Source organism: Electrophorus electricus, chromosome 3 (assembly GCF_041902795.1).
Source record: "Electrophorus electricus isolate QZ-2024a chromosome 3, ASM4190279v1, whole genome shotgun sequence".
In the NCBI taxonomy this organism is placed as follows: Eukaryota; Metazoa; Chordata; class Actinopteri; order Gymnotiformes; family Gymnotidae; genus Electrophorus; species Electrophorus electricus.
In genome coordinates, this window is record NC_137499.1 from 25,135,946 (window position 1) to 25,150,274 (window position 14,329).

The 14,329-nt window shown below is 40.5% G+C and overlaps 1 protein-coding gene across 1 annotated transcript; it reads right to left on the minus strand.

Annotated features, from left to right (window-relative positions):
• Positions 1-3,725: 3,725 nt before the first annotated feature.
• Positions 3,726-13,795, minus strand: tspan10 (tetraspanin 10). Its single transcript, XM_027000370.3, has 4 exons — positions 13,504-13,795; positions 7,035-7,182; positions 6,236-6,846; positions 3,726-5,282 (listed from the first exon to the last, which is right to left on the minus strand). The coding sequence occupies exons 2-4, from the start codon at positions 7,122-7,124 to the stop codon at positions 4,955-4,957; spliced, it is 1,029 nt and encodes a 342-aa protein (XP_026856171.2). The 5' UTR covers positions 7,125-7,182; positions 13,504-13,795; the 3' UTR covers positions 3,726-4,954.
• Between the last annotated feature and the right edge of the window lie 534 nt (positions 13,796-14,329).

Consider the following 14,329-nt stretch of genomic DNA (forward strand, 5'->3'; position numbering starts at 1 on the left):
TGTGAATAATTAGCCAAACGAGCTGGAAACTTTGAATATTGGAACCATACACCAGAAGACTTAGATAAAACTGTGAAAAGACTTGCTCTCACTCCTTATACCATGCTTCCTAGAATGGTGTGCTCCAGCTCTCACTCTTTAGACAATGCCTCCTGGACTGGTGCACTCCTGTTCTTGGTCTTCAGACGGCGTGCTCCACCTCTCAGACCTCAGCCTGCCCAGCACGTGTTCTTCCAAAGAAGGGGCCTCACCAAAACTGTGCTATGCGATTTTCTTAAATTCTCAGTTTATATTTTTCTGTAGGCCACAGGGAACGTGGCTTTCACTGACAGAGACATTGTTAATATGGCATGATGAAGACAAAATGTGGCACCACACACAGCCTAAACAGGAAACCTCCTAACTGTCTTCTGTTGTTGCACCTGGGTCAGTACCTTTGCAAGGTTAGGTTGGATCAGGGAACCAGGGAAGCTTAGGATGCAGGTGTGGGTCACGGTGATGCTGCTGGTAGTAGCAGCTTCTGCGGTGGAGGGCGGCTGGAATCTACAGTCTGCACTTCCTGGATCCCTCCAATATAATGCCCCAGTCCTTCAGCTGTTGTTGAACTGGAAAACTTTGGCAAACTCTGATGTATCAACGACGTATGAGTTTTTATAATGGCACACTGCCTTCAATGCAGCGGAAGGTACAAGAAAACAACACACTCCCTCCTAGCTGCCTTAGCCTAACAACCTCAAGCTTAGTTAGCCAGATAATTATATTACTGACTTTAGCTAGCTAGCATTCACAACAGACTAAACGTTAGGGTTTTTTTTCATTATAAACATTAAACGTTATAAACATGAATTGGTACGTAGTGTACGGTACTTGTTATTATTTGTTATGCCAGAGTTAGCTAGGTTAGCTACTTAGAAAATATAGGCAAACTAAAGAACGGCAGGTTTCGAATGTGTTTTATCAGATTGCCAGGTTTATTCGCGTGTTTCACACATTTCTATGAACACTGAGTGATACATACTTACAGGAAAACACGCTATATCGCTATATAATATACATACACGCTATATCGCTACACATAGAAGACGGTGGGACTTTCTCGCGCTCACTTTGAAAACAGGTCTTAAGTAACCGTGACTGCAGTATTTTCTTTTCCTATTACATCTTCATAGACTTTATGCCAGGTAGACAGCATTTTAACATTTTCCCAATCTTCTATTGTCCTATTTTGGTGGGCCAGTGCAAATTGTAGTCTCAGTTGCCTGTTCTTAGCGGTGTGGTCTTCTGCTGTTGTAACCCATCTGCTTAAAGGTTTAACATGTGTGTCCAGAGATGCTCTTCTGCAGTTGAATTACTGTTGCCTTTCTATCAGCTCAAACCAGCCTGGCCATTCTCCTCTGATCTCTTGCATCAACAAAGCAAATTTGCCCAGAGAACTGCCGCTCGCTGGATAGTTTCTCTTTTTCTGACCTTTCTGTGTAAACCCTAGAAATGTCTGTATGTGAAAATCCCAGTAGCAGTTTCTGAAATACTCAGACCAGCCCGTGTAGCACCAACAATCATGTCACGTTTAAAGTCACTTCAATTACGGTTTGAACTTCAGCAGATTCTTTCACGTCTGGCACATTTGCTCATCTGTGAATAGCACGGGGTGCCACTGGCTGACTAATTCTGGTGAGGATGTGCCATCTTGGACGAGCTGTGAAATCTGAATGGGCTGCAGGTACAGCCTCATGTCCTGAACACTGACACAGACCAGTTGAATGTCTTAAACACTCGTACAGAGGAATTGCCTGAAGACTGGTACAGACGGACAGCAAATTTATAGTTTGATATTATAAAACTACTTTTTAAAAATTACTAGTTATTTCCAATTTTATTATACAGTTCAGCCAATTCATGGAATTCTGATCATACAATAATATCACTATTTTAGGTATTTTAGTGGATCAACCCGTTTATCACACACTTGGATGTGATACGGGTTTGTAGTTTTACTCTAAGAATACTGAGTAGCAAGCACTTTGATAGGACTGTGAACGGCGTTTGTGCTGTGAGACAATGGCACCACCTAGTGGTAATGGCACAGGCAACAAGATGAACAATACTGGGTACACATACTTAGTACAGATGTTCAAAAGGTCCTTCAGTGTAGTCTTGAATAAGTAAAGCTAGATCCTTATACCAACATTACAGTCATATTTAGTGAAGTAGTCATATTAATTTAACAAATGTTATAGTGAGATATTTTAGCCTTAATTTATTGACTCCAATTAACTGTCTAATCTTAGATCTAATTATATATACTTTATTAGTGGAATTGTTTTCAGATTATTAGTAGATTACTTTGTGAATTCCAGTGTGTCCTCTGTCTCAAGACCAGGAAATATGATGTCCCTGTTGCACACTCAACCCCTCTTAAACACTTTTTAAAGAGGTGTTCACTGAACGTAGGTACTATATGTTGAAGTGTCCCTCTATCTTACGTAGGAGATATAGCAACACCAAGATGGGTTCCATTCCAAGGGACAACATGCACTGTCGTCAATAATTATATTTAAGCAACTCTTGATAAGAGTGTTTGTCAAATGGGTGTTGTGAGTCCACCCATAATGATGAATGTTGAGTGTTCCGTGTGCTGAGGAGGGATCTGATCTTAGACGGAGGTGTGAACACTGTTTGGGCATTAGCTGAATGGGTCTCAATATGGTTGCATGCTTGTGTGTGTAAAGTGCTCAGTCTGTGAGACAGCTGATGATGTGGGAGTGGAACAGGATCAGAGCAGACATGGACACCACACTCAGAGTGTGATCCACATGCAGATGTGTGTGTGTGTGTGTGTGTGTGTGTGTGTGTGTGTGTGAGCCCATTACTGGTTTAGCTGCTTTTGTTTAAACACTTATTTTATTCAGAATTTCATAAAGTAAGATTTATTTCTCACCTGGTTCTTCTAACCTTTAAATCTGTTTAGATATACAATTAATCAAGAATGGTTCTTGTTTTAACATTGTTTGATAGTCCTTATACAGACATATGTGTGTCACTTTCGAGGAAGGGGAAGGGGAGGACTTATGCAAGTGGTCCCTATGTAGCTGCTCCACTGATTTGGTTTTGCTTTATTTTCAAGCCTATCTGAGCAGTTAATCATTTCTGCATTCTAATACTATACTCTAAATATATGTGTAACCAAATTTAACAGAATTTGGTGGGATGAAAGTCTTCAAGATGAATTCTTATCCATTATGTTTTTTTACCCAAAAGAAAAAGCAGAAATAAAAGCAAAACAAATCGCACCATTCGCTTGTTCACAGTGAATGTAGTATGTATTATACACACAGTGGAATAAGATTGTGGCTAGATAATCTTATTCCTCTCCAGTCAGAGCTGTTCCTTATAAATAAAATAGGCTACATTTTTAAAAACCTATAAATATAGTAAAAAAACAAACAAATAAATAAATAATAAAACATATATATATATATATATATATATATATATTATGATCACAGAATAAATGAAAATGAATTGTCATAAAAATCCACTACTTTACTAGACACTTTTCAGTAGTTCTGTAGTTCTGCCACGTATACTTTCCCGAAGATCAATCTGTTTTAGATGTTTGTGTGCGATTCGTTTTAGAACATGACGTTGTAAGAGGGCATAAATCCATCCACATGTGAGAATCAAGTCTAATACAGATTTTCCATGCAAACTCTTGCAACTTCACATTCACCTCTATAATTCTTTCAGATTTATTTTAATGACTGTTTTTTAAGATTTACAGGCCTAAAAAGCCATTTATTCGAAGTGTAGGTAATGGGGTCTGAGCGGAAGGAGACATGAATACTGTATACGGACAAAAAATAATTCTCAGAGCATCACTGACAGGCATCATAAAATCATATAGCCTGTAAACTAGAAAGTAACATGTATCGTGTTTGGCCATATGTTTCTGTGAAGCAGCTACACACACACACAAGTGCGCTCAGAAGTAGTCTGACCAATGGTTGGGTGCAGGTTGCTGTTGGCTGCGAGAAGGCAGGACCTTTAACGAATGGTCAAAACAGCCCCACAGTGTATGACTACAGTAGACAGGAAATGTCAACATGAAAGGAAAGCCAGATCCTGGACATTTCAGAAATGTTAGAAATCTCGGACACACACATATTTAAGTCACAAAAAGAGGAAAAAAGGAAGTATGGTTACTGTAGTTAAAGTAAGCTCATCTGATTGTAATCCGAGTAATATGTGATTTATCGTCAACTAAACAAAAGAAAGTTTTTTCATTATGACTCATAGGAAACATATTGTGTTCACGAAAAACAAATCTCATGCTGATAGTGGGAAAAAAAACTATTTTCACTCAAACTGTGTTGTGCGTTAATGAAAGCAAAGAGACATGAACTTCACCAGAAAGATCTCACAAATACACATTTGGTTCCATTTACATATTGGAAGCAAATGGGAAAAAAATACCAAACATGCATCATGGCTAAGAAAAAACACATGGTACATACTTTACACATTTAAATAAATGCAGGCTACTGCTGTCACGGGAACCATTCAGCCGATTAAAAACATTTAAAAGGGGAATAAATAAAAATCAGAAAGAAAAAGGAGTCATTCTTGTTTCATTGTAATGTTATCCTTAACATATTTTTAAAATGAACCAGTAATGTAATTGCAGCCTTTTTCTGTAACCTTATCAAAATAGATATCTTTATCCTATCATGATTACGCAATTGCATGTGTTCCGTTACTAACCACCCCTGACCATAGATAACCACTTGGGGTTCCTAACATTACTTAGTGGGAGTAGTACTCTGAATACATGGCTAACTGCAGAAATAATAATGACGTACAGTAAAAGCCTTTAAATAATATAACAAACTGCCCCAGTAGTAAAGTGTCCTGAAATCTGGAACGTTTGTTTTGCAGTTAACAGGTGTCCATAATGTTAAGGTTGGTCTGTCCAGTGGCCCAATGAGACCTTGTTCCACTGGATCCTGTTGAGCAGGCTTGCGGTAAAGAGCAGCATGAGAATCTGGAGTGCCAGCAGGGTGATGGCCACCGTGCCTATGAGGCCGGAGTGGTGCTCTATCCAGCGGGAGACAGCGCCCAGGCAGCCCCCCAGGAAGACTACCCTGTGGGCAGTGAGTTCGTCCAGCCGGCGGGCGCCCGCCCCACACTGTGAGTTCCACACGCTGCCGTTCTCCAGTGGGTCCACACAGCAGGATGGGGGCACGCTGCACGCCCACATGCCAGGGGCTGTGCAGTTGAAGTAACTGTTGGGGTAAAAGAGACTGGCTTTCAGACACAAAACATGGGACAGCATTCAGACACAAGACTGATCGCATTGTGGGTTTACATTATATTAAGTTTACATTATATGGTTTGCTACTCTAATACAATCTAATAGACAGCATAATGTTATGGAGCAATGACGATTTTAAAACTAGAGGGTGCAAAAACAAAAAGTGTTAAAAATATTAACCTATAGGCCTGTATAAAAAGTTTGAATATTTCTCGTGTGTAGATATCTGACTCACGAGCCAGCACATATAGAATAATTGTGTGCACGTTTATCGTAATATATGGTCTTTTTCCATTCGCAAATGTTTTTTGTTTCTTGGTTTGACAGTTGTCCTCATGCGCCAAGTACATTACTTTAGGTTGCTTTGTGCTGGAGTTTTGACAAGGGGGTGCTTTTGACAGTTTGGGTCTGGCTCATGGGAGTTCTGTCAGCAAATGCTATTGATGGCTCCTGGTTTTGTGACTGACCACACTCTATGAAAAGCCTTCTCCAGAAGACAAGGATGGTGGACGAAGAGGAATGCAGACAGTTGGCATAGGTTTGAGAAAGAAAACATTTGAGAATGATAAAAGACAAAATGTTAAAACCCGAAGATTTATGTTTTTCATCTTGTGTTTTTGCGGCCTATAGTTTTGACATTGTCATGGCTCCATAACATTATGCTGTCTATCAAAGTTTATTAGAGTAGGAAATCAGGGCACTAAGGGTACTGTTTTCACAATGTGTGAAGCTTACATAAATGGTTACACAAGGCTTGGAGTGTTGCCTTCTGGAAGAAGGACAGTGCATTACATCAGCTCTTTTCTGTTCAGTTTTGTGCTGCTGTAGTCTCATCTCGCACAGTCGACTGTTTCTGATATTCTGTTTAATCCATATTTAATCACCACTCCCATTTTATACAATATTTAATCACCAATGCCTCACCTGTTGATCTCCCAGTCTTGATAGTTTTCCGCCCCGCAGCATTGAAGTCCCACCTGAATCTCGTCTATGATGAACCTGAGGTCTGTGTCGTCCTGGTAGCGGGCAACGGCTCCTAGCATGGCGGCACGCAGCACGCCTGTGATCCAATCTTGCAGGCCATAGGCCACGATGATAGCCAGCACCTGAGAAGCAAGCACAGCGAGCAGGGCGGTACAGAAGGTACGCATTAGGCAGCTGTTCTCCCGCAGGGCTCCAGCACAGCCCACCAGACACAACAGGGTGAGCGCCAGGCCACTGGTGGCCAGTGTCAACATGGGGTCCGTGCCCAGGCTCTCGAGCCTCTCCTGGGTGAGGGACTCCTTCTCTAGCAGACCCCAGAGCCCCAGGCCGAGGACACACAGGCCCAGTGCCCAGAAGAGCAGGTTGGTGGTGACCAGGACGTATTTCAGAAGGCAATCGCTGGGACCGCAGGGTTGGTGGTGGCGGGTGGACTGGCTGAGAAACATCCAGGAGGGGTGTCTGCTTCGCTCCCTATGATTGGAGGAACTTGACTCAGTTTTGCCCTCTGTACTGTCATCTGTGTCCAGGTTTGGAGGAGCAGAGGTGTCCTTCTGAAGGTTCCCATGGCAATGTGAAGAAAATAAAACAACCGTTAATGATTCATTTCTTTCAACCCCACTTTGATTCATTTCTATATTCTTATGCAAGAATAAGGTAACCGTCCTCAACTTTAAGATAAGATGGCCGAAGCGAACCAAGCAGAACATTGGCTGATAACCAGAGACAGAAGATATCTTACCCTTTGTATGAGTGGTCTGCTCTCATCATCCTGTTTGCTTGTTCTCTGCTCCCATAGGAAAGGAAACCTTGAAAGTGAAAAACGGCCCATCTCATATTGTTTGGAGACTCTTCACCGACTAAGGCGGTTAGGGAGAGATGCCAGCTGACTGCAAAGGCAAGCAAGAAAGAGGCAAATATGTTCACGATGGATGCTTGGAACGCAGCAGATTGAGCCAAACTGCAAAGGTGAGAAAGAGGCAGAGAGGCAGAGAAAGTCACGAGAGACGCCCCAAACACAGCACCCGAACTGAATGGAGAACATTTAGCTGGAAGCAGGGATGCTGCCCCGTCATGTGAGAGTCACACTGCTGGGATTAGAGTGTGTGTGTGTGTGTGTGTGTGTGTGTGTGTGTGTGTATGAGCCTGGTGGTGGTGATAACAAGGTCTAAAGAGGTTGGGCAGACCCATCTAACAAAATGCATGACAGTGTGTTACAGAGTAACAATATGCACATTGTAATGCTTCAAAGAATTCAAGGTGCAATATGATGCGAATCTCAGCAAAAACAAGGAATTTTTCAGTCTATTAAAACATTCAATAATATGATGTATTATCAGACCTGTTTCAATAATTAGAGTGCATTAGTTATTGGTAAATGTTTCTTGAGGGCTGACTTATTGTAAACTATGCAATAATGTAAAGGTAATGACTCCGAGACTAGATTTCAGATTTCTGTAAGACCTGACTTTGTAAGAGCTAAGAGTGTCATGTGTTAAGCTAAGATTGTTAAAAGTGTTGTAGTTTATCCTATATTTCATCTCTGTTAGTAGACCAGTGCTGATTTATCAGCTTCTGGATGTACAGCCCACTTTGGCAACAGTGGAGAGTAAAATTCCAGACAACAATGAACTCTGAAGTCGCACCAGTAAATCTGTCACACCCCGAGCTGAGAGGAATCCTCTATGAAATTAGCAGAACTTGCAGGACTGGATTCTCTTCCAACAGGAACAGCACTTCTTCACCCAGCTGAACAGCACTGAGGCAAATGGACTCTGCACCATATGAAGCATTCATCATATAGTCAGAACCCCTGAACCCTCTTAAGTGTCCTTCTTCTGTCCTTCTGTCCATAATTGTATGTAGGTTTGGATAAGAGGCATGAATGGTCATGTGAGGTGTAAAACATCTTGGTAAATACAAGGTTAAATTTGACAGCACTGTCAAAGTGTCCACAAAGGAACACTAGAAAATGAACCAGCAACAAAAAATATCCATGAACTACACTCAGACACAGAGCCATGAGCTCAGGCATGCAGTAAAGGCTGTCTGTGTTTGACAGTTCTTAGTTGTAATGTTCTGAGTGTGAACAGAGATGGAGTCACACGCAGTATGGTGAATGCAGTTTAATGGAGAATACAATTAGTCCACAGTCGTAATCCAAATATACTTGTGCAGGTCAAAATCCAGAAGAGCAGTCCATGAAGCAACCAGAACAGACAGGGAACAGGCAAATAGGGTAAGCCAATGAAACATGCGGTGATCCAATAAACCAGAAGAAATAGACACGATAACAAACAGCTCAGAAACATAACACAAGTGGACGAGACTTTGTGAAGACTGAATACAAACATGGGGTTTAAATACAAAGATTTAGCTAACAAGATACATGTGAAGGCAATAACAAGTAATGGAAACAAAATCAGGAAGTAAATAAACATAGCGGTGTTGCCGTTAGTTCTAACGTTTTGAAGCAAAACTCTGTACTAATCTTTAAAATAAAAGTCATAACATTTAAAAACATAACTCATTTGTAACCATTTAAAATAAAACTCAAACCTAACCTTTTAAAATGAAACTCAGTCATAACCTTTAGGACAAAACTGACACCTAATCATTCAAAATAAAACTCAGTAATAACCTTTTAAAAATATACCTCAGTTCTAAACTTTTATAACAAAACTCCTAATGTTTAAAAGATAAAGTCCTAATCTTTAAAAATTAAGCTCTGTCCTCATCTTTTAAATTAAAATTAAGATCCGGCCTTTTAAAATTAACACCAGTTCCACTAATTAAAGCTTTTTACAGTAACACCTGCAGTCTGCCCTATAAGAGCGTGATGTTGGTGTGGCCTCATTCCTTTAGTGGGTACCTCATTCACACATTCCAAGTAGGACTTTAGTGAACTTCACTACCTTTCGAAAATATTTAGGGAATACACACATCAAGAGCATGATTTTATCAGTCAAAAAAACAGAATTACACAGTTAATTTGGCTTTTGTGTGGAAAGCTACCATCCCCCCCCTCCCCGTTTTACTCACACAAATGAAATCCACATGCTGCTTCTGGCAAAGTAGCAGAGTAATTTGATCATATTAACCTTGATTCACTTCACTGACGCACCAGGTCAGGTGCTAAACTGCGAGAAATATGCCAAAAATATTCATTATGTACATTCCATGGAATAACTATTTAACATTCCTTTTTTTTCCACAGGAAAAAATAGAAGAACTCACAGCAAAGCTTTGCATATGTCTTTTACTATCTTGAATACATGCATATGCAAGCACACACACACACACACACACACACCCCAATACATAGACAGAGAGAGGAAAAAAGGAGAGAATCAATCTGACAGTAATTAGTTCACCTGCCTCTCCAGAGGAGTGTGAACTTCCTGCACTGAAGCTCAGGGTCTGGAACGTCTCTCATCTCCTCGTAATTCAGAGCCTTTTTTATGTTGCTGGCGCTGAAATAAAATCTCCACATTTTTCTTTCACTTTCTTGTGCTCAAGCTTAGGGTGCTTTCCTCTGTACCAAGGCATTCTTTGCACTATCACCAAATTATTCATGCAATTCTCTTTAAGATTTGATATGGTCTACTGCCCTGTTGAGTTGCTGTCATGTAGCAGATGACTCCTGCCTTGCATATGCTTACCACACACCTCATCAGCTAAATAACAAGTCCATAATGAGGTCAGAATATAGTGCTAATTACAGTAAGACTAACTATAGTAATGTTAATTACCATAAGACTAATTGTGATTTTTGAATGGTATCACTTTACTGCTACATTCAGGCCATGTTTTGGTTCCTTGTTAACCATGATCTTAATTATGGATCATAAAACCAGTTCAATAGGACTATGTCCGATTTAATAGTGTCTGTGTGGAGAATGCACATCAAGCTCCTCTATTGGTATTATCACTGTTATCACTTCTCCCACACATTAATGATTTCTTCTATAAAGGTCTAACTTCTTTTTTTCTTATTTCTTATTCAAACATGGTTTTGAGCCGATGGGACAGACTTGATGACTTGGAACAAATTGAATCTTAGCACATACAAACCATCTCTGTAGTTTCTGCAGTTAGAACCTTTTTCGGGTAATCTCTCCATGGAAAAAGGGGGATTACAGGACTAATACAGAGATCTTTACTCCTGCTGAACCTTCTACGTTGGAGAATGGAGAGACAGCTAACTGCAAAACTGTGGACGTGGAGCTGATTTTCCTTCTCGCTGGCATCCGCAGCTTGAGTATGCCGTCATCCTTTCCAGGGTCCTGGGCCGATCTGCTCTGTGGAGAACCCCTAGCCCAGTGGGAACCTTGTTGAGCCTGGTGTGGGCGGGACTAGGGTGGACATTGGGGTAAGAAACTATGGTGTGAGAGCCATGACCCCTGGGTTTGGCCCTGGCCCTCTGTGTTAGATCATTCTTCACCCAGAGCTCCTCTCCAGTTCTGCCTCAGGTGTGAGACTCCTCGCCAGAAAATTAGACATCAACTGAAATAACAGGCACTGTACTGTTACCTTGAGTTAGGATGATTAATGTCCAGTGTGATTTCTAGATTGGATGAACATCCTGGAATAAGAGATAGTCTGCCTCAAAATGGATAAACACATACAGGAGTCGTGTCTTGTGCACATATCTCTGAGATCATTCACAGTTTATACAGGTCACGTGGACTAATTAAGAGTCATGCTCTCAGATAAAGAGAAGAGTACCTGGATACAAATTTACTATCCAGATAGACAGAGGACCAAGATACAGATACCATACTCAGATACCAGGAAACAGTTTGTAGATACAGGGCCCAGTTACAGATATAGTATCCAGATACAGGTATTCAGTTGGCATTCAGTCTTGAATAAGCATTAACTCTAAACAATAACAATGACATTATCAGGCCCATAAAAATGCTGGTAGATTCTACATCTTCTTTATCACTGATTATAACTCTAGATACTTGTAATCGGAAGGTTGCTGGTTCAAACCTCAACACTGCCAAGTTGCCCCTGAGCAAGGCTCTTAACCCTCAATTGATCAGGTTGTACTCAGTTATAATTGTAAGTCGCTTTGGATAAAAACGTCAGCTAAATGCCATAAATGTAAATGTAGATACTGCATCCTTTTCATCATTTGTAAACCCTTCTTTAGGTATATGTCTTATCACTTAGTCTTCACAGTTACACTGGCTCATTTATTCCTCAAACTCTACATAGCTTTGGTCCTTTAAGGATTTAGGAGATCACCTTCACACATAAACCCATATCCTGTGTTTTGCCATTGTTTATATCTGTACAACTTTTATACAGCTGAGTGGCTAGTCAGCCAAATCAAGCCAAATGCAATGTTATTTATATTCTTATAAATTCACTTTAGGCTTTATATTTGTAAGCCATTCTACATCATCCCTGTCATCTTCTGTCTTGTTAGACTTAAATGAGATTACAACTGTTTGCTAGTTTTATAGCCTGTCATTAAGGTCATTCTTCATACTGTACTTTATCACATAATGTGTCCCCTAATATTTTTTCTCACGCCTGTAACGCTGAGTCATGTCACTCCCTGCCTTTGACTACCTTCCCCATCAGCTTCATTACTCTACCTGTTTTGACCAGTTGCAGCCAACTCCTTCAATCTGCATCCCCTGATTATTGAATATTTCCATCTGTTCCCTATTTGTGTCTGCCTATTTAACCTGTCTGTTTCTGTTTCCACTTACCCACTGTGCAGTAGTGCCATGTATTGTCCATGTGTACTGAATGTTTCCTGTGTTTCTCTCTGGTTACTGACCTGTTTTAACTTCTGGTCAATGTCTCTGCCTGTTCTCACTCCAGTTTGTTCACTTTCTCTGACTGCTCTTTGGTTTCGTATACTTTGGACTAATATCTCATTTCCCCTGTGCTTGTCCCATTTTTTTGGGGTACCCTCTAGATTCTGACCTACACGTGTTTAGCTACTATGGTGCTGGATTATCCCTGTCTGAATAAATCTAATTTGTCTGCTCTTATCTGCGAGCGTCTGGGTTCAGTTTATTGTGTTACATCATGGCTTATCCTGTAATGTGTGAGTTATGGCTATGTGTTGCCAAAAGTTCCATGTTTTCCATTACTGCTTTCAAAGTTGACAACAGGAGCAGCTCCATCAACAACACTTGTGTTTGCCACACTAGATGCTAGTGGAGGTCATTTAGCTGCAGCTGCATGTAAACTTGTTTCTATCACCTTAGCAACACTACTTAGAAACACTAACATTTTTGAGCCAAGAACCCAAAATTAGGACGTGGTGATGAGATCAGAATTACAGGAAAACTGACTTTTGTGACACTGACAATGAGATTTTATTTTGTCTAATACACCTTGCCTGATTATAAAGTTTGATTGGATTACATCATTAAAACAACTTTATCAAGTTTTAAATGGTGCCAGACATCTGGTTTTAAAACAAATTTTAAAGTGTTTAAGTAAATTTTGTACTGGAATATTTGCCTGTTGTTGAGCTGCCAAGACACTGAAAACTTGCAGTTTTATGGATCCTTGAAATAAATTACTATAATATATTTATAACAGAGAAAAAACGGAATGTTTTTAGAATGTTTCTTTTTTTCGAATAAAACAACAACTGGAAATGTTATTTCCTGTGCTGAATTGCATAAGCACAATGGTTTTTCACAAATCTTTTCTACAGCTCACCTCCTGTGGGATTAATAGCATCCAGAACAGATCCAATGCACGTTCAGAGCATTAACATTACGTAATTTAGGCTCCAAAAGTACACATCTGTACAAAGCCAAGCGGAACCTGTTTCAAAGCAAAACACTTGTTTCTATTTCAGCTTCACTTTATGAATCATGTTTCTTGTGCCAACAAATTGAGTCTTCACTATATGAGATGCCAAAAAATCAATCATTAATATGAATGGTGCCATTAATACACCCAAACACAGTATAATGTGCCAAGCACTTGGGCAAAATATACACATACAAAATACACACCCCTCCCCCCCTCTATAACAGCTCTACACTCAGCCATTCAGTCTCTTCTTCATGAACTGTCCAGGTCCCGTCTGTCTAGCACATGCGTTTTAATCCAGGCCAGACATCGATGTAACCTATTGCTCTTTCGACTGCCTGAATAAAAATATCCTGATTATATATTTTGATGTGGCTGCAGAGCACGTGAGGGGTGCATAGGTCTTGGTTTACCATAGCTCTTGGTTGCCTTCGTTACGGAGTGTGGTGGTGGCTGCTTCAAAGAGTCCAGATGTTCAGCAGACCATTACAGTGGGAAACAAGAATGCCACGCTGGAGCAAAGCTGTTACTTCAGACGCCTCTGCCCTGGAGCGGCGCCGTATCTCGGGGAGCTGCCGAGAGAGGTGTGTCTCCAATGGTGAGACATTCTGGGGTGGCTTAGTCAGTCAGGCTCTGCCTCCAGCCAGCGGTAAGACGTTTTTGGGTGAGTTAGTCAGTCAGGCCCCGCCTGCAGCCACCAGTGAATTGTTCTTGGTTGAATTAGTCAGTCAGGCCCCACCTCCAGCCAGCGGTGAGACGTTCTTGGTTGGGTTACTTGGCTAGGCCCCACCTCCAGGCAATGGGGAGATATTTTTGGGCAGGTTGCAGCAATGCTGCTGACAAGAGTAATGAGGCACAGTGTGGAACCATTAAACAACAGCCTCACCACTTGAATGGCCAACTATCTCAATGCTTACTTTGCTCATTATAAATTTTGAAGTTTGACCAATAACTTAAAACATGAATGACTAATGATTGGGTAACGTCTTAGATATGTTATAAACAAGATTTTTTGTGACTATAAATTCATTTAAACCAGATTTATATTTTAATCTTAATTTGTATTTTAATTTGACTGCTTATAGATTTCTGTTAACCTAAAACAATACATTGTAGTATCTACACAGTATGCACAATTCTGCATTCTGTAATTCTGCATCAGTATTTTAAACCCCAACTTTTCACTTTCTCTCTCTCTGTTCACTGTCTAACTTGTTTTTCAGTCTCTCTGTTTTTCTC